The sequence below is a fragment of the Seriola aureovittata genome, chromosome 19, assembly GCF_021018895.1.
Source record: "Seriola aureovittata isolate HTS-2021-v1 ecotype China chromosome 19, ASM2101889v1, whole genome shotgun sequence".
NCBI lineage: Eukaryota > Metazoa > Chordata > Actinopteri > Carangiformes > Carangidae > Seriola > Seriola aureovittata.
Window position 1 is genome coordinate 6,975,054 of NC_079382.1, and position 27,522 is coordinate 7,002,575.

Here is a 27,522-nt window from a genome sequence, read left to right on the forward strand (position 1 = left end):
AACACTGGATCCTGCATTGCGCATAATGCAACCCTAGTCATACCAACATTTAAAATGGTGTATAAATGTATTCTAATTCATCTGGATTTACCAACTGAGCAGGCAGTTGGTAAGCTTGTTAGCTCTGAGAGCTTTTTTCTCTCTTCAATAAATGATTACTGAATGAAATGATGTAAAATTCAGAGAGTAAAATGCTTGGGGGATTAAACAGTACAGTAGCTACAGAGGAGGGAGAAAGAAGTTTGAGGACTGAATTGCTGGCCTTTCCTGGTTATCTAGCATGTCAGAGGTAATCTCACCAGCTGCAGTAGTTCACAAATGATCCCTGCCACCCTCTATTCTGAACACGCCTTCACACTGCCACTGTCTTGAAAAGTCCACTTCTTTCAAACGGAGCACTTCCAGTTTGTGATGCAGACTTTTTGTTCAAATTTTTAAATTTAGAAAATTGAAGCCTCACAGAAGAAATGATGGACATTACACATCTGATACACAGGCTGAACAGCAGTTGAGTCCACCTATAACTGTAGGTTTATACTGTATTTCATAGAGTTAAGATGGAGTGTAAATTGTGCTATCAGATTACTATTTTGTTTAATTTAGGAACCCTTCATTATTCTTTGTAATAAAGTGTTCTTAAGCTGCACTCTGAACAAAAGTAAAGTATGTCTTTTCTATGCATTTTTGTCAGGTTTGGGAATGAGATATGGTTCTACACACAATAATGCTATTTTTATAGACCCTTCTTTGAATGTGACCTATGATATATTGAGCAATTTCACAAGCGGCTCTTTTAGAGCAGGATGCTTACTCTCCACAGTGAGCCTCTCCTCAGAGCATGACAACAAACATGTCATGGAGACCTTGGCTTCCGAACCCAGACCTCTCCATAAATTCCAGGCATGCAAACCCCTCTACCAAAACCACATTACTGACAATGAAAAAGGCACCACGGCAGAAAAGTCAGGCATATGACCTGCATTAGAATGGGTATGTTTCCGATAATGCGTGAAGCGGAATGTGGAAAATGAAAGGTTGGCTGCTGCACAAGTAAAAGGGTCATTCTGAAAGGAAATGTGAGAGTTAAACGGAAAGTAATTCCCTGCATGCTTAGCCTTATTAAATATGTAGCACAAAGGAAATGTGCTCCCTTTTACTCTTTAGCCAGACCCCCTCTGGCTGTCAACCAAGTGATGCCCACAGCCTGCACGTTCAGGTAGAAATGCTAAAATGTGCAGCACAGCCTCATAGAAAGGCAGTTCTTCGGAGGGGATTATGATATTCAAGGCATTTCTGCTGCTGAGTTTCTTCCCCTGACCTTGACCATCCTGAGGCTGTCATCTCAAATACATACTCTCTCTTGTTCTGTACACACATCCTCTCCCTCCTTCCCATTGCTTTAAATATTGAAGACGGATAATAGCGTTTCTTCCCAAGGCCCTGCAGAAAGCCCGGGCACAGAGAAGGAAGCACACACTTGTGTAAAAGCACACGCATGCCTTTACACATGCCAAGAAACACAGGATTCAAGACTCGGGGGGGGGGGGCACAGCAGGGACTCAACTTTGTTTCACCCCATCTGCATTGTATGTTTTACTACTATGGTTTTACTCCTTTTTAGCGACTGATTTCTAAAACCACCTGGCCACTATTACACACAATAACAGGTGTGGTTACACTTCACGCCATCTGAGCCATTGCCTTTCATACTCACTGGGTTAGGAAACACCAGTGTGAAGACATCATTCCTCCTATTATGACAGCACAGATGTTGCATTACAACATGGAATAAGGTGCTGCTTGGTGTGATGCCGTAATCACCACACCAGCAGTCTTAACACACAACACCTGGGCAGTATTAATATGAATTTAAATTCTCAAGGTGATTTGCTTTAAAAAACAAATACCCCACTTCACGTGACTGTTTTACATCAAAAAGTAGATCAGAGACAAATGCAGAAGTATGAGGAAGGTTTTTTATTGTACCTTGATAGGTGATATTTCTTTAAATGGTGCAGTCAAAGGAAAGAATACAGTGTACATTCTGAATTAAATCTTCCTGCAAAAGCAAAGTCAAGTGTTCACAATAAATGACATAACAACTAATAGACCTAAACAGTCAGGCCAACATAAATAACAAGCTGTCATCTCTTTTCTTTTTCTCATAATCCTGTCCAAAGAAAATATCATATGTTCAATAAATATAACTGTAAACTTCAAATTGAAGTATTAGCTGCTTGTTTAACTGTAAATAGTGCAGAAAAGTGGTGATCAGAGTTTGGGAAGACTTTAGAGAGTTGGTTGGCGGTGCTGGTGGTGGCATTGTGTGCGATCGTGAAGGAAGGAAGGAGGGAGGGAGGGTTACATGTAGCATACCGACAGATGGAAACACATGGTTGGCCATCTGCACGGGCGACAAAACTGGTTTGCTTTGACAGTTTTTCTGCAGGTGGGGGTTTGGGGAGATTTGCTGGCAGGTAAACACTGTCCTCCAGAGGGAGAAGACAAAGTAAGCATTGACAACAGCACCTCAGCAGCACCTTTTGTAACTAACAGACAATATCTCCATTAGATAATCCCACACAGAGACTGTAGAGGGAAATAACAATCATCAAATGCAGCACAAACTGCAGAGTAAATAAAGATCATACGTTACAGGGGGCATTGAGACTGCTATCAGGGGCATGGTGAGATGTCAGTGAGGGAAAAAGTGGGAGTGTTGTGTAAATTACAGGGCCCTATAGGTCAGGAGTGCCCAAACGGAGCCTGAGTGTTCAGGGGTCTCTGGACAATGACAGCATTGGCCAAGTCCGCCTCTTCCAGACTTAATTCTTTGTTGTTGAGCTCGCGGTAAGGAAGTGATGTCGTCAGGATGAAAGGTGGGCAGCTCCTCTGGCAGCGCGCCACGAAATCTTGAACATCAGTGATACTAGAAAAGAAATAGAATTATATATAAAAAATAGACGGACAGAAATATTCCCTACTAAACATGTCTGTTCCTTTTCCAGTGGCAAAGCATTCCCGACCAAATACTCTCTCTAAAGCACTATACTAGTATCATCATCTATTATTAATCACGACCCAGCATACACAAGTGATCCTATGGCGGCCCTTCTCTTCACACACTGAGGATAGATGAAGGTTGGAGGGGTTCAGTCCTCTCTATCCTTTAGCTACTAACCCTGTTATATAAATGCTGCATCAGAGTTACGCAATCTCTCTCTGGGGATTTTATAGATCCACTCCATTGCCACATCTCAGATTATGTTTTCTGCAGTCCCATGCACTGTGGCAGGGGATATAACATGCACCATGCCTTCAAACTCAGGCTGACTAGAACAAAGCATTACATAATCCTCAAACAAACCCCCCCACCACCTCCCAAGCTAGGACAAACAAAAATCTTTTGTCATTCCTTGAACTACTTCTATCCTGCGACGCTTGAGATTATGGGATTTACAGACAGCAGAGCATGAGCAGAGAGAGTGTCTTTACTATGCAGATATTATCTGATGCTGTCAGGCTCACAGATTGAGATGTGGAGAGATGCGTTTTGGCCTTGACATCGTGATACCCACCGATGCGATAGGTTAAACCTCTGTACCAATCTCCTGCCGTCAGCCAACCAGATCTGCAGGGATGTAACAGGAAGGGCGTGGTCTAGTGTTACCATGGGGATAGGAGGAGATTCTCCATCCTCATGCACAGACGGTGACCTGGCCACTACTCTGGGCGCAACACTGGGAATGGACAGGAATAAATAACAGATTAAGAATCAGTTAGAAATTCAGTATATACGATATATATGCATTGTGTTTTTGTGTTTTTTAATTTTGATTACAGTTATTTGTGGGCAGAGAAAATCTCACACAAAGCATTTATGTGGACTCTCTGAGCAATTTAGTATTATGCAGTGATGCTTGAAAATGTTGAGGCTCTTAGTTCATCAGTGTGACTGTCTGCTTGGTCAGATTCTTTTGCGGGTGTTTTCATACCTGGATCTATAGGGACACCTAGTGGTACAAAACAGTATAGTGTCTCGGAACTTGGCAGACACTACTCATATTAATAATGACTCAACAGGTGCAATAGTTACATGTTTGTATGCAAAATAATTCTTTTCAAAAAGAATTATCCTTAACTTTATTATTACCTTATTGTCACAGCGACAATCTCTTACCTGCCAAGCCGGTATCCTCGGCCGCTGAAAGGGTGAAAAGCCTTTTTCTTGGGAACATAATTTTCCTCTGTCAGATCCTCCACGCTGATCTCCAGCTCCTCCTCTTCTGCTCTGCTCTCCCACTCGGCCGGAAGCTCCCTGGGATAGATTAGAGATAAGATCAGCCTTGTCTGGTCAGATCAATCAATATGACAAATGAGCTCTAATGAGCCTTATGCTTTATCTATCTTATGTCGCCTGTTTTTGGTGCTAATTTCCCTTTGGGGACTGATAGGGTTTGACTGCAAGGTCGAACCAATGAATCAAAACAACGACGTTTCGCTACATATGAGTTACATACATTACACTATACACTGTATAGATACAGTATACATATTTTCATGTAATGTGAAGCTGCTAAAGGTTTGTTCACATTTGTGTTTCTTAAAAGAAAAAGTGAACCGCCATTTTGATCTTCAGCGAAATCTTAAAATTGGTCATCTGCCAGCAAAACCTCACCAAGGGACCCCACACCTTCTTATTCATCAAATGCAAGGACTTTTCAAGGAATTTCAAGGCCCAAGTCTCTCAAATTCAAGGACCCAACAAACATAGTGGGAGCCATGGTTCAAGATTATTTAATGTTACAACAGTGTTAGCATTTTAGTAATTAGAGCTAGCAGCTTTACAGAAGATAAGTAAAAAGACAGAGAGGCTTGAATGTGTGAACACTTATGAGCTGTGCTGTGTTACAGTGATGCAGACTATGTGGCCTCTAACCTTCTCTAGCCCAGCACAGCATAACAATATATTGTGTAAGCTGAGTGACAGAGACAATACAAAATTCATTTTCATATCTATAGTGTAATGTGGTCTTATGATTATTTGTGCACATAAAAGCCCAAGTAGGAACAAGAGTTGAACATTGACACATGTCCATTTATGTCTACTTTCAAAAAACTTCCAAGGCTTTGATTTTTTTTCTCTCTTTTTCACAAACCTTCAAGATACTTTTTAAAGTCAAGGACCTGTGGGAACCCTGCTAAACTAAAGAAATCCTATTTTTTGTCAAAGATATCATTTTCAAACATGGTGACCCATATCTGTGGTCAGTCAGAATGGATCAACACACATCATCCAACCTGATTTTATGACCGTTCCGTACTTGAGTTGAGCAGAGGTTTAGACTGCAAGCTAAAAGACTCAAACTCAGATTTATTTGCTATTTACTTTATGTAATTCTCTGTTATTCTGTGGCTTTACAGTGGTGTTTATGGAACTCAAATGCAGACTCTATTAACCTTTGACAGCAGCCTAATATGAATGGGTAAAACAAGGTTTAACTCACATTCATTAAGCCAATATCATATGCACATCAACTATGTGACAGTAGTATACTGTCATTAATGGGTGGTTGTTTTGTTTTTTTTTACTTTCGGTTTTTTATTAACGATCAGTGAGTCAGTGGTACAGGTTACAGTGGCTTGCGATAGACACAAGTCACATTTTCTCAAAACAACCCAAAGCCAACAGAAACAGCTAGGGGTCATTATCAGCCAGGAAATAAGTGTTTTAACTCTGGTCACTTGCACATTGCACTTGCAGTTTTCAAGTACAGGCCAGAAGGTGAGTTATTAAAAGCCAAAAACATTTTAGCACTTGCGGGGTAATTGTTGTGTCACTGGAAATAATCAGAAACCCTATTAGACCTCAAGATATTACTGTCCTTTTGTGCCTTCAGATAGCAAAATCATAACCAATCTGACTTTTAATATACTATACCTTTAATATACTTAATATACTTAATATACTTAAATTCCAGCAAGGCCAAATTTAACTCACCCCCTCTTGATTGCATCCAGGAAGTCTTGGTTCTCTGGTATGGAGTAGCTGCGAAACTCCTGATCGTTTACAGTGAAACCGTCCTTCCACAGCCTCACCACCATCTCCACCTGGAGTGAAGGCCACAAAAATAACAACTGTGGTGGCCATGCATTCGTCAATATGGGTGAGTTAGTATGCACATAAACCTGCTATGTCACCTGAATTTTTAGCCTAAACGCCTTTCCCTGAAGCTCTGTGAAAACCACTAATGTTTTATTTGTATATATTTTGTAAGTATATTCATATATCTGACGTATATATATCAGCTGAGGCAGCGGATTTTAATTAATTATTCATTTATTCTTAGATGACGAGTTCATGAGTATATTTATGCAAAGTTCATTACACAAAACACAGAAAACTGTCATCAATTTCAAAATACATTCTGTGGACATGATGAAGATTTCCTTTCTGGACATTTGCAGAGATATGGCTCTGAGGTTTTAGTGGGGTGAATTTGTTTCTGACCTTTGATGTCCCTGAGGCATTGTAACAGATCTTCTCCACCTCATCCAAGAGGTCTTCCACCGAGAAACTACGCCTCATTGGAGCCTCCTCTTCATTTTCTTCACTGACAACCCTTTAAGAAATGGACAAGTGTGTAATTCAGTCATTATATGCCTTATTGAGTTTAGCCTACAGACAGAAGGTTTATTTGGTTTACTCTCTGATTTGCTTTTGTCAGAAGAAATATTGATTTATAGGCACTGGACTATAGGATTTAGGAATATTTTAAATAAGATGTTTTCTTTAAATATAAAGAAACTAGAAAAAATAATGTGCAATGAATTTGCTGTGACTTACCAATTTTCATCTTTCTCGCCCCCCACAGTGTCAATCTCTTTCATGACGTTCCGTATTTCCCATCTAAGGAAAACAAAACACCTTATGATAAACATAAAAGACAGTGGGCAAAGCAAATGTCATGATGGGGCTTGTTGGGGCAATTGAGCTTTAAATGCGTACTTGATGTATTTTCATTTAACCATAATTAGCTCAGCGGGTTATGACGTGAATTCATTCACGTGAACATAGTGAGGGTGATAAAACTGCTAAAAATTGTCAAAACGGATGAAGTCATTTATTAAAAACCTCTATCGATAAACAACCAAGCAGCCTGTGGCGTTATCGTTAATTATGTAAGTGGGCGTCAGAAAGAGCCAACGACACAGGACTAATATACAATATAACATGGATTATATACACATAGACACACAGTAGATGCTCGTTAGCATGCGCGTATTAAGGTTAAGTTTAAATACTGATTTACCAGTCTGTGTTTTGTCGGTTAATCCCAGGCTACACATCTGCAGCCATAAATTTCGGCCAGCGGATCTTCTGCTGAGCAATATATGTGACGCAACAGTGCCGTAAGTCGAGTCTTGTTGTCGTAGTAGTCATTTTATACTGCTGAGGTCAGCACACTCACTTCAAATTGAAGATGACACAGTATTAAATAGCATGTGAAACTCCACTGATACACACAGAAGTTATAATCCAATATCTATCTATCTATCTATCTATCTATCTATCTATCTATCTATCTATCTATCTATCTATCTATCTATCTATCTATCTATCTATCTATCTATCTATCTGTCTGTCTGTCTGTCTGTCTGTCTGTCTGTCTGTCTGTCTGTCTGTCCTGGTTATCAGCCTTTCATTACAATAGCAATAGCCTACCACTGCTTTCACATCCATCCATCATATTGTGAGGGATGTAATGACAGTAATTTGGCATGTATGATAAACATTGTCTTCACTATGCGGTGCTTGACAGAAAATTGCATTGCAGTAAAATATACATTTCCTGTAATCTTCTTCTTGAAACATATGGTGCATCTGTGGTGTAGTGAGATCATAAAGACCATGTCTAGATAGAATGTTTTCATAAGATTTAATTCTCTGTATTAACAAACAAACAAGCATGTTTTTTACTCTTTCACATTCTATGTAATTTTAGACTTTTGAGATATGTCACACAAGAACAGGCTGAATGGTGAAGACAGAGCACCGTGTCACACAATGTTAACATCAAGGTTATCTTTAATGTTTTACAAAGACATGTTTTCAAGTGGTTAAGGGTTCCAGTGAGGAATGTTGCAGACTATCTAGACATTGCCATGCCTCCTATTGGCCACTTGGTGCAGATAACCTAGCCACAAATGAATGAATATACACTATGCATCAATGAAGTAATACTTGCATCAATTAGTATTTAAATAGTAAGAGAATAATACTATAGTCTTGTGTTTAGCTTTTTCTGTTGTTCAGTTTTTCTCACATTTGGATCACAGATGCTTTCGACACCTCCATATATGTGAACATATTGTAAAGTTTCCATGAGAATAAAAATAGTTTTGTCAATGCTTTTAAAGAAAAAGAAAAACATAGCTTGAACCAAAAACATGAAACAGATTGCTAACACAGTTGCATCTTCAGTCAAGCCATAAATAGAACAGGCAACACACGCAAACACCAAGGTTTGGGTTTCAGTAGTGATCCCAAAACTGAAGTCATTAGATTCCAAAGTGAATCTGGAGAGGATCACTGGAACACTGGAAGTCACTTGGAAAACTAAGTGTTTGTTTAGAGTCACTTTCAATTTACAGGAAATGATAAAAAAAAAAAAAAAAAAAAAAAAGATTTCAGAATTTGATCTGTTATTGCCACAGCTGCAGTAGAGACAAAATAACAAAAACACTGGGTGTCTGTAGGTTTAACATGACAAAGTTAATTCTGCCTGATGTTTCAAATATTATCTTATTTTACTCAGATGTGGGACCCAAATGGCACAGTGCACAACGTGAAGAGCAATAATGACAGCAGCAAGGGTGGAGAACGATTATTATTAATAACTTAGACTACATGCTTAAAGGTTACAGTACAGAAGAAGAAGGTTGGATAGTCATCAATATTAAATATGCCTATAGTGAATTGAACCATGCAATGGCCAAAACACATTGTAAAGGGGTGAACCTTTTCCAATAAATGACATGCTGTCCACTCCCATGTGTTTTCTGCCAGCTAACCAGGGCCCCATAACTTAACGTTTCTATTCCTATCCACTCTCATAATTTTAAAAAACGTAAAAGTTGTACATGGTATTCCCATGAAGGGTACACTGTGTATTGAAGTGAACAAAAACTGCAGTTTTTCTTATTTTTATCCTTTATTATTGCTTTGGGGACTTAAATGTGCTTCAGTAGAACTTAGTGAGGTGACTTTATTTAACTTTACTAACTTCAGTGTCCCCAGTGGTCACTGTAAACATTCCAATTGTGAATTGCAAATTATAACCCATAATAACATAACATAATTATTCGTATTGACAATTATGGTCTTTGTGAAATTTGTGTAGTATACATATCGTAAGTAGGGTACTAGTTCTTTGTGGTAGTAGTCCAGTCAGCAAAAATTAATGCACCTGCCAAACAGACCCACATCCACTTGCGAGAGAGAGAGGAGGGGAGAGAGAGCTAGACAGAGAGAGAGAGAGAGAGAGAAATGGCGCCTCGATGCTGCGCTCACTGAGGCAGTGTTTGGAGCCGGTTAGAGAGATTCAGTAAGGGCAGACAAAAGAAAAAACAAACATGGTGAACACAAGGAAAAGCTCACGGCCAGGGAGCGGTCCCTTCATCTCCTCCAGGACTAGGTCGTCGTCGAGAAACGAGCGAAACTCTGAGGAACATGTAAGCCGGTTTCTTTTCTTTGCCGGTGAGCTAGCTGGCTCTGCTAGTTGGCTAGGTAGCTGTAGCCGTGGCCTCAAGGTGCTCCACATAATGCATTATTCACAGACAAGTACGAACAGTACAGAACTTGACACCTGTTCAGTCATGCAGATACATAATAAAATAATTGAATGCAGCGGTTCATACGCGTGTCACTCGCACTGAACGTTTTGTGAAGCTGTCAAATTACAAGCTAGCGATGTTAACTCCTGGCTAGCCCCAAGTTGAGTTCCCTTTGTGTTTGGCAATTTTACCCGGCTGACTTGTTTCACCATTGTCTCCACAAATTAGCCTCGTAAATAAAGACAGCTGGGATTTTCACATGAGGCTATTAGCAGTACATCATGTCACCATCCTGGAAGTATCGGGGTATTTATTTTCTCAAATGTGAAGCGATAAAGCAATAGTTGAGCTAACGTTTGTAGGTTACAGCTAGCCCGACTGCTAGCTTACAGTGGGGGAAGGGAGTCCCAGGTTCACAACAGTTGGCTGGCTCAAGTCCCGTATTTAGCAAGTCTGAACTTGGTGAACTTTCTGTTGTAAATGCCCCAAAGACCCCTACAGCCTGTTTTACTATAAGTGTTCTAAAAGTGGCGATGTAACATTAAACCGTATGATATTTTACTACTATACGGTAATGTACACTCATTTAATAGCTTTAGTTTTTGCTCTGATCGCCTGACCTACAAGCTGTCTGACAGTCTTTGTCTCAAAATGTAAACACTGAGATTATGCAAGGCAAAGGGGTCTGTGTTTCCGCACTATTTACGATTATTATAGCACTTAACATAGACGAACAGCGATCTGATAATTTATAGAGTCATTAGCACATTCTTGAGTTTTAATGGGCTATTTGGCGAGGGTTTATACTTTGTTAAATTGTGGTTCAAGAAATTCGACTCATTCCTGGCTTATATCCAGTCCTGTGGATTGCAAGCTAGGCTAACTGACGACATATAAAAATGCGAGTTGTAATTGAAAGGCTTTAGACTGATAAACCTTACACTTTCACAAGTTATTTCCAAGTATTGTCATTGTTTTTGTGCACTAATGTCTCTTAAGACGTCGCTGTGTGGAAGACTATGTTGTCAGAAACTTGTTGCTAAAACTGACCATTGTTGTGACTTTTTTTTTTTTTATTTATATGAAGATTGACTTCGAGGTACAACTGTCTGGTCACTTCTTTTCAGTCCTTATCTGGCAGTACATCTTGCACTTTTTAGTCTGTATGCATCTGCCTATCCAGTCAGACAAACCCCTCTGCAGGCATTGCAGACAGTTGCCTATGACAACAGTGAGTTACACTCTCATATCAGCAGGGAAGTTAAGCTGTGAAGGGCATTAGCATCAAGGGCATATGTCTGGTTGGTGTTGTATTGTGAATCAGAGAATACATTGATGAGTTGGGTACAAGGTGTCTTGTCTCATTATAAGACTTTACATTTTATTTGTACTTGAGCAGTTTGGTCAGACTTGCTCGTTATTTGCTTAATAGGTTGGTTTTATACACTGACTGACAGCATGAATTCTTCATGCAAGTAATTGCAAAAAGGCTGTTATGGTATTTGACATCCTTTTTTTCTGTTGCTTGCTTGCTCTGATTGTTTGTCATTCTTGCTTTGTTACTCTCTGAAATGTTGGTGTGGTTTTTGTTTACCAGAAGGAGCCCAGTAGTGATGTGAGCAGTCCCAGCAGCCCCAGGTTAGCTCCCCCTTCCAAGCGGACACGGCGGCAGACCGCCTCTGAGCCCAGCTCCAGTGATACCTCCCCATCTCCTCAAACGAAGGGCCAGAGGGTCAGCTGGGACATTCCCACCTACCGCACCAGGTCAGCTGCTTCCTTTTGTTTCACTGATCATAAGTATCTTTAAATGCTGTTCGAAAGCTGTGCATAATATTGTGCAGCACAATGATACAATGTCTTTGGCAGAAATAAGATTTTTGTTTTAATACAAAATTGTAATGGAGACATTAAGTTTATTAGCTTATTTGTCTATGTAAAGTAAAAGTTGAAATAAGCTGGAGTTAGTCTAGACAGCTGTTTGTTGTCACTGGCTGTTGCTGTTGAGTCAGATTTAATTCATTCTCCTCATGTCATATATTGTAATCAGTGGAACAGACAAACTTGAACATGAGCTCTCCCACAGTATTTTGTGTGATTAATTGCAGACTTCTGTGCAGATGTCCATACATATTTTCACTCTGTTATTTTCTTTCTAGGCTGTCTTCTCGCATAATGCAAAACGGGCACGGTAATGCAATTCTTTCCAATTTGTTTCACTTTTTTAAACCATACATTGAACATATGCATCTGGGAAACAAACAATTAAAAGACTGACCCCTAATTTAACTTTTGTTAATGCTGCAGCCCATATGAGTCACCGGAATGAGGATAGTGGAGGTGGAGACCACTCTCACATGAATGGTCATGTGGAGCTGAAGAGGAGCTGCCGGGTGAAGAAGAGCCAATTTGAACACCTCAATCAGAGCCTGCTGTTTGACCAGCTGGTCAACAGGTAGCTAGCACCCTCACTACTGACACATTTCTTTGCAGTGCTGCTTTTAACATAGGAAGAGAAAGAGGATGTGCATAACTGAATTGATTAAAGGTTAACCTTGGAGCATATGGAAGTAGTCTCCTACTTGAGAAAAGTATGAGAAATCCAGGAAGCATCAACCTATAAATATAATTTCTTCTTCCTCCTTCAGAGAGCATGTATGTGTATAAACACACATATATTGGATGTTTCTAATGTTTTCGCACTGTTTCAGGCACATTGGATGTGAAAATGAAACGTGACTGAGTTTATAAAGTTGACTTTGTTTTAAGGGTGTCATGAAATTTTCATCCATATTGGTCGAGCAGTGTAGGTGTCTTTGCTCTATTTCATACAGTTTTTGAACAGTGCAAGAGTGAAGTTGCAAATGTTGCCCTCCTTTTCACAAAATATGGAAATTACAGATGGAAGTCAGTACTTTACTTTCATAGTTTTTCAGTTTCTTTTAACATGTTATGTGCTGAAGTAAAGAGGCAACACAACAATAGCACTACCGTTCAAACGTGCACTGCAGATCATATGCTTCTCCCAGATGAATGCCCATTGTTTGCCCATGTTGTGCTTCTGTAACGGTTCCTTCAGTTTGTCAAATTGTGTGTGTGTGTGTGTGTGTGCGTGCGTGCGTGCGTGCGTGCGTGCGCATGCGCGCGCGTGTACGTGCACCTGTACGTGCCCCTGTCTGTCTGTCTGTCTGCAGCACTGCTGAGGCTGTCCTTCAGGAGATGGACAACATCAGCAGCATAAGGCAGAACCGTGAGGTGGAGCGACTTCGCATGTGGACTGGAGACACTGAAGAGGTGAGTGCGGCCATGCTGTAACATGCAAAGCACAGCCAGTTTACCTGCATGATGATCTACTGTGAATACAAGTGATAGCATTAAGGCTCTGTTCTTTCAGGAAAACATGGACATGTATTCGCGGGTGAAGCGCAGGAAATCCATGCGCAGGAGCACTTTCAGCATGCCTACACACCACAAAGTCATGAGCAAAACGGAGCAGGAGGAGGAAGAGGAGGAAGGCACGGAAGGTCAGTTTCCTACTAATGTTCTACTCATGAATCAGTGGAGTGAGGCTGAGATGATGAAAATTTTATGAAGAGCCTCTTTCTCAGTAACAAAAAGAGTTGATGGCTTAGTGTACTGGGTGAATCTTTTTAAAAGGTTACACTTGGTAGTAATTTTATTTGAAGTTTGAAAGCCACCTTTTTTATGACTTTCAGAATCTCATGGTGAGGAAGAGGAGGAGGATGCAGAGGATGACGATGAAGACGATGAAGGAGATGAAGTGGAAGAGGCAGGAGAGGAAAATGACAGACCATACAACCTGAGGCAGCGTAAGACGGTGCAGAGATATGAGGCACCACCTATTGGTAATTATTGTTTTTTTTCCTAATCAAAGCTTTGTATATAAATTTTGATCTGCTTTAATAGGTATATTGTCCATTTATGTGATCATTTCCACTTAATTTAATAATGCTTCATCCTTGATCTGTGACAACCAGTTGCTTTGTGTTTGCTTTCTCAGAGCCTGTGAACAGAAAACAGAGCAACCCCTCACTTTTTGACACCCACAGATCCCCAGCAAGAAGAAGCCATATAAGGTTGGTAGCAATGTAATTTGTGAAAAGTCCCTGTCAAATCTGCAGCTGAATGTGAGTGACTTTTAAGCAGCTTTTACACTACCATGACTAATGAATTCAGAGCTATGGTTACAAAAAGGTTTTTTCTACATTAAGGACTGTGACAGTGTAGTTGTGTGATACTGAATCTAGATTGCCACACTTCTCCAGAGTGAAGAAACATGCCATTCACAGCAGCGACACCACCTCGTCTTCTGATGAAGAGCGGTTCGAGCGGAGAAAAAGCAAGAGCATGACCCGGGCTAGAAACAGGTGATGGCTTCTGCTTCCTTTCTTCTGCTTTTAAGTTCTTTTCATCTTCATCTGTCTGACTTTTGCTTTGATTGAAACACTGCTCCATTACAGTTTTTTAAAAGGAGCTGTAGGAGTGATAATGTTGGTACAGGGGTTGCCATAATGTATTTGTGCTCCTTGAATGTAATCATTTATATCATTCTTATTCGTGTCACAGATGTCTGCCCATGAACTTGACTGCAGAAGACCTGGCTAGTGGGGTGCTGCGTGATCGGGTGAAAGTGGGTGCCAGCTTGGCTGATGTGGATCCCATGAACCTTGATAGCTCTGTGAGTGGAAATGCTAATGAATGCCAAAAAGCTGTAGAGAAGCACAGCTGTAGACTTAAAACTTGGAAATTATAATAAGTCATGTAGCCAAACAGAGAAACCTATTGACCTATGAACTTATTAAGAGTTTCAGTGTTCATAGTTGATGTGGGAATTGTGTTTTTTCTTCTCAGGTGAAATTTGACAGTGTGGGTGGCCTCAGTAATCACATTCAGTCACTAAAAGAGATGGTAGTGTTCCCTCTGCTTTACCCTGAGATCTTTGAGAAGTTTAAGATTCAGCCTCCCAGGTGAGTAAAACTAACACGATTGGATTCTGTTGTATTTCCTGACAGGTTTGATGGCAAAGCAGACTATGTTAAGATTATACCACAGACATGTTGTCCATTTTCATGATGACATTATTTTTTATCTTTGTCTTGGTACATACATACAAGAAAATGGAGATATGTACGGTATATGTGTAATAAGTGGTGTTCTTTAAGATCAAATAAACACGGTTTCCATTTCCTCTCCTTCCCTTTTTAGAGGATGTTTGTTTTACGGCCCACCAGGAACAGGAAAGACCCTGGTTGCACGGGCACTTGCCAACGAGTGTAGCCAGGGAGACAGGAAGGTTTCCTTCTTCATGAGGAAAGGAGCCGACTGCCTCAGCAAATGGGTCGGTGAATCAGAACGTCAGCTACGCCTGCTCTTTGACCAGGTAGGTCACTTAAACATCGCTCCCGTGAGATCAAAGGCAATTTTTAAATCCTTGCAACCATGGATTCAGTCACTTGACCTGAACTGACTTCACAGTATAAATAGAAAACTGGTAATTTTGCTGCTGGTATAGTATTTTCACATCGAATATTTCTTTTGCTGCCTATTGTAAGTTAATATTGTCATATTGTTTCTCACTTTTTTGAGAAAATTGACTTCTTCTTCTTTTGATCAGGCGTACCTGATGAGGCCATCCATTATTTTCTTTGATGAGATTGATGGTTTGGCTCCTGTTCGCTCCAGCAGGCAAGACCAGATACACAGGTGAGACTAATGTGGTTTAACCCTCATATCATACAAGAATATACAACTGTTCTGTACGCTTGTTCATGCTTAAAACATACTGTTATCTCCAACATTGGCCAGTGTAATCTACACTTATCAATTACACTTACTAATAAGTCCTGCAGTGACCAATCTAAATAGTAGTTGTTCTGTGTTATATGTCCATAATCATCAAAGTAGAAATGAAAGAATTGTCAAAGCATCTCATGGAATTGGTTTGTAAATCACTCAGAAACTCTAACCAAACTCTAACTAACTCATGCATTTGTCCTTTCCTTTTTCTTTTTAAATGCACACAAAGCAACAAAAAAAACCACACAGCTGATGACATGTAGTAGTGAAAGTGTTGAAATTGTGGCTGCTTTTACTTTTGCACACATTTGCATGCTGGCCTGTGTGCAGGTTTAAGCTGCTGCTGCTGTTACTTTCCTCGCCAAAAGGTGGCACAGGTTTGCTGGAACTGCAGGTCCAAATGTGCTGGCACTCCAGCTTTGATTTTTGAAAGAAGTTGGCTGGATCTGCATTTGAGTGGTTCACATAACTGACATATTTGTGACATAACTATTTCACTTCAGATTTAGACCATTTCAGCGTGAGCTGTAGGTGAGGAAGCTTCCGATTATGCAAACACTGCTGGCAGTTGATCCTTGAGAAAACAGTTGCCATCTAAAAAATTAAATATTAGTGAAATGTAACAAAACAATTCTGGACCACAGTTTATTTAAATCATGAATGTGTGTATGCTTGAGTTTACAGCTGCTCTCCTCTTTCTGCCATGCTGGGTAAATACATGCATGATGCTCTAGTCAACAGAGAAACAGAACAGTTGATATTTTTGCCTCACACTGTTTTGTTCATTATGCCTGTTCGATAGACCAGGTATTTGCAGAAATAATAAGTAAGAGCTTGTTTATTTGGTTGGTACTGACTCAAGAGTCTTGTCAATATTGTTTCAGTCTCAAAGTATTAGGCCTCTGAATGTTTGCATGTATATTTATGTGTGTAACTGTAATATAGTATGGCTTTGCAACATTGTATGCACAGTAAATGAGACTTTGTCTTGCAGTAAAGTCAGGCATTTTTTGTTTGGTGTTATTTTGCTATTTTAAAAAATGTAAAACTAAATGTATTACGCTCTGCCCCATCAACATCTTCCCTCTGTCCAGTTCTATCGTGTCTACTCTTTTGGCCTTGATGGACGGCTTGGACAGTCGTGGGGAGATAGTGGTCATTGGTGCTACAAACAGACTTGACTCTATCGACCCAGCACTCAGGAGGCCTGGACGCTTTGACCGGGAGTTTCTGTTCAACCTGCCTGACAAGAAGGTGAGATTGAGTGAAAGATCATTGTGTACAGTGGACGTGTGTACATGGACACAATTCAATCATGACATCAAGTCTTGTTTTCACTGCAATTGGAATTTTTTTAGATGTGTTTTTCATTGTAGGAACATTAACATTTGATTAGTATACCTAAAAGATTGCATATAGGACACAGCCCAACATATACAGTGGCATTTCTACCTTAAATGTTGTTGCCCTCTCTGTATCTCTTCATGCAACCACAAGGCAACAGCATTCAATATTCTATGTAAGGATCACTCACATTGCACACAAGGCTGTACCTACATGCACACCCAGGTGGAGACACAATATAATGCTGAATTAATTAGTGCTTTACTTACATCAGTCCTGTGACAAAATTAGTGCATGTAGCCCTCTGGCTATTAAGTCTCATCTACTGTTTTTCATTCTGTTGGATGTTTTGATCCAACAAGCAAGTGGTAAAGCAGATGCTCATTAGGTTTCTGGAAAATTAAAAATCAATTTCACTAGATTTATTAATATGCAGATCTGATTGCTTTAATCTTGCACTTGGGGAAACCTCTTTTTTTTTGCTACTACTTACAAAACAATATTACACGTGTCAGTGTGACAGTGAGCCAAATAAACATCTCAGCGTAGGTGACTCCTTCCTATTGAGCCTGTCTAATGGGTCGCCTTACATCATTTGTCCACACAGTTGGATGATTGGTAATCAAAGCCTAATCTGCAGGCCATTGCCGGCTAAACTCGTCAGTAGTGAGCTCTGAGTGATTAAAAACCTTGTTCTTGTGCAAATAGCAAGCCTCTCTACTCATTCAAGTTGGGCTCCCTCCTAGTATTGCCCAAGTTAGAACCCTATATGAAATCTGGCCCAGTTGTGTCATTTGAATAGAAAGAAATATGTGATGAAAGATGATGAAAACTGTTGCCCTTCATTCACGACAAAGACCACTTTGTTCTTAATGCCTGCTCATCAAAGCACAGTCGTGTGGAGACGTTGCAATGAATTGAAGGGTGCATTGTGCTGAAGTGTTAGCGAGCCCTTCAGTTGAGCTCACTCATGCACTGGAGCCAGTTTTGATCTTTTTCTTGGTGTTATCAGTTCTAGATAGAATAAAGGCTGCACTCAGTGAGTCATGTCTTTAATTGCGATATTTATGGTGTGATTTCCCCAGGTATCATTGACATACTTTGTTTGTTTCTTTTATCTCGTCTTATGCAACATACTATTTTAATGACATATAAATTCTAAATTCTTTTACATTGTTTGTTAGCTGTTGCAGCTACTGTGGCAGTCAATACTGTTACTTTGTTTTTTGACTATAACGCTATGTAGGACTCGTGTCTTGTGTTCCCTCGTGTATTGACTCTGCTTTTTCTGTTTTGTCTTGTGGCTCTTTGCCGTTGTCCACCCCAAATCCTTTTTCAGGCCAGAAAGCACATCTTGGAGATTCACACGCGGGACTGGAATCCCAAATTGGCTGAGCCATTTGTAGATGAACTTGCAGAAAAATGTGTCGGTAAGGGTGACATCTGTGCATAATGCTGTATGCCAGCTTTGCTGTATAAGTGTTATGTTAAATTACCGCTGGTTAACTGGTTGACATTCATGTTCTCTGTGCCATTTGGAAACAACCTTTCTATAAAGCTGTAATTTAAAGAAATTAATTATTAACTAACATTTGTGTTTTGTTTGCGCCCAGGCTACTGTGGTGCTGACATCAAAGCACTTTGCACAGAGGCAACCTTGGTGGCACTGCGTCGCCGCTACCCCCAAATCTATGGCAGCAGTGTCAAACTGAAGCTGGATGTCACATCCATCGTCCTGGGGCCTGGCGACTTCAGCAAGGCCATGAGGACAATCGTCCCAGCCTCCCAGAGGGCCCTGGCTCCTCCAGGCCGAGCCCTGTCTCCCACCCTCAGGCCCCTGCTGGCCAGCTCTTTCTCCTTGGTGCTGAAAGCTCTGCTCCGAGTCTTCCCCCATGCTCAGTGCACTGATAGGGACAACACACACGGTAGGGATCTGGGACCCAGGGGCCCATGGTTTTGGCTGTATCATTTGTTTTTACTTTCCTGTTGCTGGCTACTGCTTCTCCCACCTTGACTCTTGCTCTCTTCTCCCTTGCCACCTGTCTCACTTGTTAGTGTGCTTTCCCTGTTGGCATTTTTGTAATAAGTTGGGGAGAAAGAGACTATCAAATACTACAAAATGCTTTGTATCACCCTCACACACTGAACATACAATCTGTGGTGAAACATCCCCCCTGAGTATGCAGAGATTGGATAACCAGTCATTCTGCGAGCACTTCAATACCAGCTCCCACTCCAGTCAACAAAAGAGTGTTTACAGCAGATTAGCTACAATGCAGCACAATCCCAGACTTGTACTTCCTGCACCCAATAATGACATGAATTTCCCAGGGTGCTGTATCACTTTAAACTGTATTACATCTCGCTAATAAGCTAGCTCTCTTTTTTTATTCTCACTTTTTTGGTGAAATGGCCACATTGATGTCAGTGATAGTGTTGCCTTGATGATTTAACTTTGTAGAAACAAACTTTTAAATGCATTTACCACCATTGTTGCACAGTAATTCCAGTGAGTTTCTGCATGAGCATATCTGTATAAGCACTGTTCCCCTCTGTGCTAGGCGGTGACAATCAACTGCTCGAAGAGGACTTGTACAGCGACGATGACAATGAGGAAGGCTGTTCTTCCATCTATGAAGTCGAGCCTGCTGCATCCCCAAAGAGTCAGCTATCTTCTTCTGCTGTGCACAGACCCTTTCTACATTTCTCCTCGTGAGTCGACAGAAAAAAAAAGATGGTTTTCATTTGCACCTGGTGATAAAGTTGCTGTGTTTAAGAAAGAAAATGTATTTTGAAGTGCATAGACAAACACAGTGAAAAAGACAAACAAAACATTTGTTTTCAATTCATTTATGGTTGAGTGAATATACTGTAGATACATTTAGTTTCTCTGTGAGGTATAGACTGAGGAATTTTAAAGACAACATCCAAAGCACACGCAAAATGTCGATTTGCATTTCCACAGAATGCCTTTTTGATTGTACAAGCCAGAGTATTAGTGGTTTTCACAGTTGTCATCTTATTAGGGACTCATATAGATTTTCTCACTATAGTGCTGTGTGTGATTATATGAAAGAATAACTTCTCAAGGCATGTACTTATAAATGCAGGAAGGCTTTATTGACTAGTCAACAAATGGCATCAAAACAGCACCTAATTGCTATCAGCTCTCTGTCTTCACCAGTTCTTCGAAAGCCAATGTTAACTGGCCTAATGGTCAAATCTTGTTATCAAACACCTGAGAGTTCCAATATAGGTGTACTGTAGGTGGAGTTAAGGATAACAGATAGGAGAAAGAGTGAGATGAGGCCGGAGACTCAATTACTTCTCGCTTGTCTAATACTTGCAAAACGCACAGTAGGATTAGTGGGATTGTGTACAGATTCAGACCGTCAAAAGCTAGTGTAAGCAGAGCCTTACATAACATGGTGGAAGTTTGAGGTTGGCCCAGACTCTTAACGAGCTTCTGCTATACTTCCTTTAACTACCTAACTTGATGTGGGGCTCATTCTTTCTTTTTGTAGCTGTTAAATCGCATCACTTGGGCACAGGGTTCCTTTTACTCCAGTTGTTAGAAGTCCATTGTTGTTCAAAGGAGGTTAAGTAAGCATTTATTGTGTTCTGATTGCTTTTGTTTAGCTCGCTTGGTCAGAGATATAATATAGTCAGTTTTGTCCTTGACAGAAAATGGTGTGCAGAGAGATCTATTTTTACAGGTATTTTACTTGTATATAACATTTACGAAGGTGTTTTCATAGTGAAGACTTATCACTGTTTTTACATAAAAAGTTTTATAATAAAGCACTTTTTGAAGTAGTATCAAGTGTATAAATGGTAGTGTACAGCAGCAAATGCTCAAAACTGAAATGAAACCAATAGGGCTTCTACTGTGACACTGCTTGTCTGAATGACAGTATGACTGCTGGTCAGTAATCATGAGGTGATAAATACTATGCTAACTATGAACTCCCATCTGCTTCTAGCTCTGCCCTCCAACAGCCCACAGCATACCGGCCTCGTCTGCTGTTGGCCGGGCCCACGGGCTCAGGACAGAGCTCCCACTTGGCCCCTGCTTTGCTGCACCACCTGGACAAGCTGCCAGTGCACCGCCTGGATTTGCCCACTCTCTACTCCGTCAGCGCTAAGACGCCAGAGGAGTCCTGTGCTCAGGTAACACACACACACACACACACACACACACTCTGATGCTTTCTGCTTTATAGTGACTTATAGTATAATGTTTTTCTTTTTTATTCCTTCAGATTTAAGCAGCAATGTGTGCTTGACTTATCCATGATTATAGGTTTTCCGTGAGGCCTGCCGGAGCATGCCCAGCGTGGTGTTCATGCCGCATATCTCAGAGTGGTGGGAGACAGTGGGTGACACTGTGAAGAGCACCTTCCTCACCCTGCTGCAGGATGTGCCCTCTTTCAGCCCTGTCCTTATCCTTGCCACTGCTGAGACTCACTACTCACAGCTGTCAGAAGAGGTAGAAACACACACACACACACACACACACACACACACACACACACACTCCAGCTGACATTTTCAGATTTACCTGGAGACCTGCCTTATGTTTCATATTGCTGTTTGTGCAATTGCTTCTATTAGGGAGAAGGGAGATGACGTCTTTTTATATGATAGTGGAGGCTAAAGAATGATTCAAATGTTTCTTTTTCTCTCAGGGGTGCTACTCACACAGGTTGTCACAGTCAAGGTCATCTGCTCCCACAGAGTTTTTATCTACTTTGGCTCCATCTCTGTTTTCTTGTCATTTATCCCACTGCCCACTTTTCTCCCTGGGTATCCCCACCCCTGCTCCTTCATCCTTCTTCTTGGATTTATTATTCTCTTTGGGAAAGCCAAAGCAGAATCAGACCACCTGCGGTGGGTTAGGCTTTAAGGGAGGGATTGCCATAGTGAAAGGGGAAATAGAGAAAATTGGAGGGGAAGAAGACAGGCAACAGAAAAGCTTTAATTAGGTCAGAGGGTTGATAGCCCAGTGTCTTCACCCCAGGACACACAAATCATATCAGTATGTCTGTGCAGACTGTGCAGGTTCTTTTCCTCTATTTCTGTATTTGTGTATGTGTGTGGCTGCTGCTGTTTGGCAAGGCTTCAGCCCTGGCCATGCTCCAAGGCGGGAAAGGCTCCTGGGATGATTCTCTCTCTGTAGTTGACTCATTAGGACTGAGACACCTGGGCTTTTTTAACCTCTGTAGTTCTAGTTGCCACTTTGTATATTTTTTTGTTCTCTTTTGGTCATTTTTAACTTGTCTTTCTATCTTTATTTCACTCCATTATTTTTCTTTATGTTGTGTGGTTGAGAGTTCCCTGCAACCCTGCAAGCAATTCTCTTGCTTTAAGGCTTTTTACTTCACTTAACTTCACCATTTTTGTTCATTCCCATGCTGTGTAAACAGATTAAGTATGAAAATGGAAGTAATCACACCCCACAGACCACTCAGCCACTGTGTCACAGGGTACATTGCAGTTCATTACATACTAGGTGACTGGCAGAAACTGTGAAGGATTGGCAATTACTGCTTTCTTCAAATGACCTTTTCTTTGGTCATTGAACACATAGCCATGTAGCATGGCATATTGGGAAGCACTTGATGGGACCAATGGTGTGCTCAAGACAACATGGAGCCAGCATGAGGGTATCAAGACTGTCCTTAGGCTAAGCTGGCTTCCTCCTGTGTGTTCTCCATTTGAGTTTCTTGCACTGCTAGTTTGTAGTAGGATTGCATCATTGCACTTGTTAATCAGTTCCTTTCTCAACTTTTTTACAGTCACATTGTAAAATTTCTTCACTCTTTTTTGAAGTTATATTTAAAACTCAGTGTGCCTGTACTACACAAGGTGCCTCTGTCTGTCCTCTTCCCACATTGGCAATAATTAACACTTTGGAGATAGTTATATGTGATGATGAATGGTTGACAGAAAGATGAACATTATTGAGTTATCCTTGTGCTGGACTGCTGCCAGTAAGTGCTTTATTTACTCTGAGAAAATGCTCAACACCTTGACTGTTTTTAACAGTGACATTTTGGCTACTCTGTAAATGCTACATATGGCCCCACTTGGTGCTTCAGACAAGCTTTGGTTTAAAGGTTAGCAGTGTTCACATTGCAGCTGTTCAATTAATTCTAGCATTATTTACAACAATAGTGATTTTGGTTCTTATGGAGCAAACTGTCAAGTTATGTTGACGCTTCTCACGACCACATGAATGCATCAACCCTAAAGACCTTTTAAATAAAATCCATGCTTTCTGCTCCACTGTAAATGACACATGTACAGACTCCACACAACTACCACTGTTAGTGATTTTCAATGTGATACAGGTGTAACTACAAACTCTGTGTGGAAGTCGGTAGGGGGATCATATTTAGTAGTTAGTCCCACTGAAACAGTGTAACAGGTTTTCCAGAGTGAGTAAGTTGTGCAGATCATTTACTGGAAGAGTGGGTTTTGTTTAGGCTGCTTGTATGTTTAGTAGTTTTAGCTTGTCTAATAATTGGAGCTATTTGCAATAAATTGTTTGTTTTGTTAAATGATAGTGCTTGTTCTTTGTCTTAAAAGCTTCCTTCAGGCAACATTTAAGAAGCTTTGGTTTTAATTTTTAGGCATGAACATGCGACAGTCTTTGGTGCTTTAAGTGATTTGGCTATCTTTGAGAGTGTTGTTTCACTCTCTGGCTCTGAGAACATAGTGACAGCTGCTGCCTCAGCTCCAAACCTCAGCAGGGAACAGGCAGCCTCCTTCCCCAGCCAAAACTGACACTACAGGCTTGGGTCCAACTACAAAGCCTCCCCCCTTCCCATTACAGCCATTCACTATGTGTAGATTGACTTCCTTTTAGGTGGAGGATTGAAATTACTAGAACATGTGACTCCAACACTTTATTGGATGTGTATTTTGAGGCATCACAAGTGCACTGTAACATATGAACTTCATGTTGAGTGTGAATGCTTCCATCACATTTTACCATAAGGACATAACTATTGATGCATCGGGAATCAGGTCTTAGTGCTGAAGCACAACAGATGTAATGGAGTAAACAACAGCCATGTCTTCATCAAATATTCCAGACCTTTTGCTGGATCTTTATTTCATGTGGTAAAATCTTCCAGTTTTGCAGTTTTTTTTTTTTTTTTCCACATGTAGTCCTTTAATACTTGAGTACCTAGTGGGCTGATGGAGCAACAGAGCATTTCTGCTGAATTGTAGTGCACCCATATTGTCAATGTGCTTAAGATACCTGAAGCTAAGTATTACACATAGGAGTCATGGCACAAATTGTGGTATTCCCTGTGTAAGCTAACACAATGCAGCAGATCTGAAGTAAATGCATTTTCAGAATTATGGTACCTAGTCAGACAGTGCAATTAATTGTGTGAAATTGTAATAATCTATACCTCTACTAATATCTGACACATGATTGGAGCCACATTAGTTCATTCTTGGTGCCATCTTAAAATATCAGTAGCGACTCTGATACAATGTGACAGGGAATAAAACTCAACAAAACAAAAAACATACAAATACCTCCAACAACACTTGCAGTTTATTTTGCATTAAGCAGGGAAAATGTGACACTCTTAGAGCAATGCATTTTGATCTCAGTGGTCATTTATCTTCAATGGATGTAAAACATTCAGTTACTGAGAACATGCCAGTGTGTGCGCTAATCAGAAGTATAAGAAAATAATTTGTCACAAAATCATTAGTCAGCACCCATTTTCTGTTGATTATGTTCGTCCAGGTCGCAGCAACAGCAGGCTAGGCAAGGTAGTCCATACGTCCTCTTCCCTAACTACATCCCCCATCCGTCTGTTATGAGTGTGCCCTGTGGTCTCTTCCCAATTGAACATGGCCAGAACACCTCCGCAGGGATGGGATGCAGCTCGGAGGCATCAGATGCCTCTACCACCTCAGCTCACTGCTTTCAGTGTGACGGCGTGGTGGTTCTACCCTGTGCCCCTTATATCTGCAATCATATTCTTTCAGTCACTACCCAAAGCTCATGACCATAACTGAGGGTTGGAATGTAGAGCACATTGTAGATTGACCGCTTAACCTTCAGGCAGAGCTCCCTCCTTAGTCCAGTATAGCATCTACCTTACTGCTGACAGTGAACCAATCTGCCTGTTTATCTAAAGCTCCATCTTACCCTTGCTGAGTTGTCAATATCTGCACTTAACTGTATACATTATTGTCCAGATGTTGTTGTCAACATTTGTCCTTGCAGCATTTATTTGTGTGACCCTTTCTCATTTTTGAGAGCACTGATTATCAACTTTTAAGTATGGTGATTCAGTAAGGTGTCTCAGCTGTAGCTGCTTTTAGATGGATTAGAGGAGGAGATCTTTACTTAAGTTGTGTTGCACTGCTCATTTTCTACCTGCATTAAGGTTTTTTGTTCAGAAAATTGAGTAACAGGGCAGAGTCAGATAGTCCTACAAGGATGTTTTTAGTTTGCTTTTAAGTTGGTTTCAACAGTTAAGAATTGATCATGCTGGGAGAACATGCTAGGTGTCCTGTTTTGCTTTATATTTGCTCTTGTCAACCAGACATGCCCGATTCTCTTTGTACGTCCAGCTCTCTCATCCATACCCCTCCATTCATCTATCAACACATATCTGCTATTACTCCCTGTGTCAAGACCCCTGCAGCTTTTATCATGATGAAAAGTACTGAGAATCATTACCTGCTGTGTACTACATACACTTAAGCTCCCCCCTTTAGATTATGCTATATTACCGTTCAGCAGACCTCTCATGCCGGCTTTGCTTGTTTACACTGAACCAAACAAAGCCGGCATAATGCTGCCCCAGTGTGTGATTTTAGATAGCAAGCCAGCGTTCCAGAATCAGAGGCATGACGTGTAACACAACAGCGTCGGCGGGCTGTGTAAAAAGGGCTTTTGACTGTCTCTGGCTCCCCTACTGTCTTCCTCGTTTTTATTCCATTCCTCCTTTTTTTTCCCCTCTTGTGAAGAGAGAAAGCAAAATCCAGAGAGAGAGGGTAAGAAAGAGAACAGAGGGAGATGCAGAGAGAAAGGGAGAACAAACATGCCATGGGTAAGGGAGCAGATCGATGTGAAAGACAGATGGGGGAGATGTAAAGTGGAAAGTGGGTGCTTAGTCAGCAACAGGGTTTCCCATTGGGAGCAGCCGTGAGCTCCCTCACAGTACTGAACAGGGATCTTTGAAGCCCCCTGTAGCCCCAGTATAGATGCACACTAGAAATTAAGGTAGCTGCTTATATATATTCATTCCAATACTGTGTTTTCATTTATCAGATAATTATAAATATGAAATAAAATGGCAACAACAACAACAAAAAAAAACAAAAACTGAACAGACTTCTTCCTACCAGCGAGGTACAAAGTTAGTTTGTGGATGTAAGCTGAACTGTGGATAGTTTTGGGTAGCTGTATGTATGTAGTTATTGTTTTGACCACTGAAAAGTGCTGGTAAAGTCAAATAACTTATAATTGTCAACTCATAATTTCTTATAATTGAGGAAGAGGCCTGTTGTTTTTCCAAACATCGCTGAAATAGAAAACATACTTAACAAATCTGGTGAGGTTGTCATTTACTGAAGCAAAAATAAGGTAGTGTTTTCATCACAACTCCCATTACAAATATAGATTTATCAACACATGTTTTGATGTTGCAGCACTTCTTGCCATGATTCAAGTATTCATACAGAAGAATAATTCAGATGTCCAAAGGATGTAGTCCTCGGTAATCATCATTTGTTATTCAGTGCATTACACTATACTATCTTAGATCTGAAGGGCCATTAGACTGGCAGAACAAATCACCTGATTCAGATTTTCTGAGGTGGAGTGTTTAAGTTTGATTTTTGTTATCGATATATATTATGGTGGTTAAATCTGGTTGCTTCCACTACTTAATAAGAGATATTGGACATTACTTGTCCAGTTATATAAAGGTATTATTCTTGAGGGAACTCTAAATTATTGGAAATAAAATTTTCATTTTTATTATGAGCCTTTATTCAGTATTGGCTTTTTGTATATATGAACAGAATTTACTATCTTAAGATTAAGATATCTTACTTTCTGCACAGTCCATATCTCAAATGTCTGAAAGGATAAAAGGTTTAGGTTTAGGTTCCATTTTTGTATCATTGGAAACTGAATATCTTTGGGTTTTGCATTGTTGGTCAGACAAAACAAAACAAGTCACCTTAGACTTTGAGATTTTCAATAATAATAATAATTTCTTTCAATATTTTATAAACAAAGCAATTCATTGAGTAATTGAAAAAATAAGAGATTAAACGATAATGACAGTAATCGTTAGTTGCAGCTTGATCTGGACTCAAATAAAAATGACTGAAGGAAGGATGGTCATTAAGTCCTTAACATCTAAGCAGCGTGCTTAGTTTCTGCAGTGCTCAGTAGTGCTTTTTCCTCATTTAGTGGCTGATGAGAACAGGCACATCAGCTACACGGCATACTCAACAATTTAGTATTTATCATTG

The 27,522-nt window shown here is 40.4% G+C and overlaps 2 protein-coding genes across 2 annotated transcripts in view; one reads left to right on the forward strand and one right to left on the reverse strand.

The window, feature by feature from the left end:
• Positions 1 to 1,962: 1,962 nt before the first annotated feature.
• ubxn2a (UBX domain protein 2A) lies at positions 1,963 to 7,446 on the reverse strand. Its single transcript, XM_056363599.1, has 7 exons — positions 7,314 to 7,446; positions 6,848 to 6,910; positions 6,512 to 6,623; positions 6,002 to 6,111; positions 4,181 to 4,318; positions 3,579 to 3,740; positions 1,963 to 2,929 (listed from the first exon to the last, which is right to left on the reverse strand). The coding sequence occupies exons 2-7, from the start codon at positions 6,889 to 6,891 to the stop codon at positions 2,746 to 2,748; spliced, it is 750 nt and encodes a 249-aa protein (XP_056219574.1). The 5' UTR covers positions 6,892 to 6,910; positions 7,314 to 7,446; the 3' UTR covers positions 1,963 to 2,745.
• Positions 7,447 to 9,521: 2,075 nt separating this feature from the next.
• The window catches only part of atad2b (ATPase family AAA domain containing 2B), a 70,798-nt gene continuing 52,797 nt past the window's right edge, over positions 9,522 to 27,522 (forward strand). Inside the window, exons 1-19 of the mRNA XM_056405468.1 lie at positions 9,522 to 9,735; positions 11,435 to 11,601; positions 11,994 to 12,025; positions 12,142 to 12,289; positions 13,029 to 13,128; positions 13,229 to 13,358; positions 13,551 to 13,700; positions 13,856 to 13,931; positions 14,121 to 14,222; positions 14,422 to 14,533; positions 14,707 to 14,822; positions 15,061 to 15,235; positions 15,470 to 15,558; positions 16,746 to 16,905; positions 18,335 to 18,425; positions 18,609 to 18,920; positions 19,557 to 19,707; positions 20,979 to 21,165; positions 21,299 to 21,484. Of these exons, the coding sequence (XP_056261443.1) occupies positions 9,637 to 9,735; positions 11,435 to 11,601; positions 11,994 to 12,025; positions 12,142 to 12,289; positions 13,029 to 13,128; positions 13,229 to 13,358; positions 13,551 to 13,700; positions 13,856 to 13,931; positions 14,121 to 14,222; positions 14,422 to 14,533; positions 14,707 to 14,822; positions 15,061 to 15,235; positions 15,470 to 15,558; positions 16,746 to 16,905; positions 18,335 to 18,425; positions 18,609 to 18,920; positions 19,557 to 19,707; positions 20,979 to 21,165; positions 21,299 to 21,484 (2,583 nt within the window). The 5' untranslated portion in view covers positions 9,522 to 9,636. The remainder of the gene's footprint in view (positions 9,736 to 11,434; positions 11,602 to 11,993; positions 12,026 to 12,141; positions 12,290 to 13,028; positions 13,129 to 13,228; positions 13,359 to 13,550; positions 13,701 to 13,855; positions 13,932 to 14,120; positions 14,223 to 14,421; positions 14,534 to 14,706; positions 14,823 to 15,060; positions 15,236 to 15,469; positions 15,559 to 16,745; positions 16,906 to 18,334; positions 18,426 to 18,608; positions 18,921 to 19,556; positions 19,708 to 20,978; positions 21,166 to 21,298; positions 21,485 to 27,522) is intronic.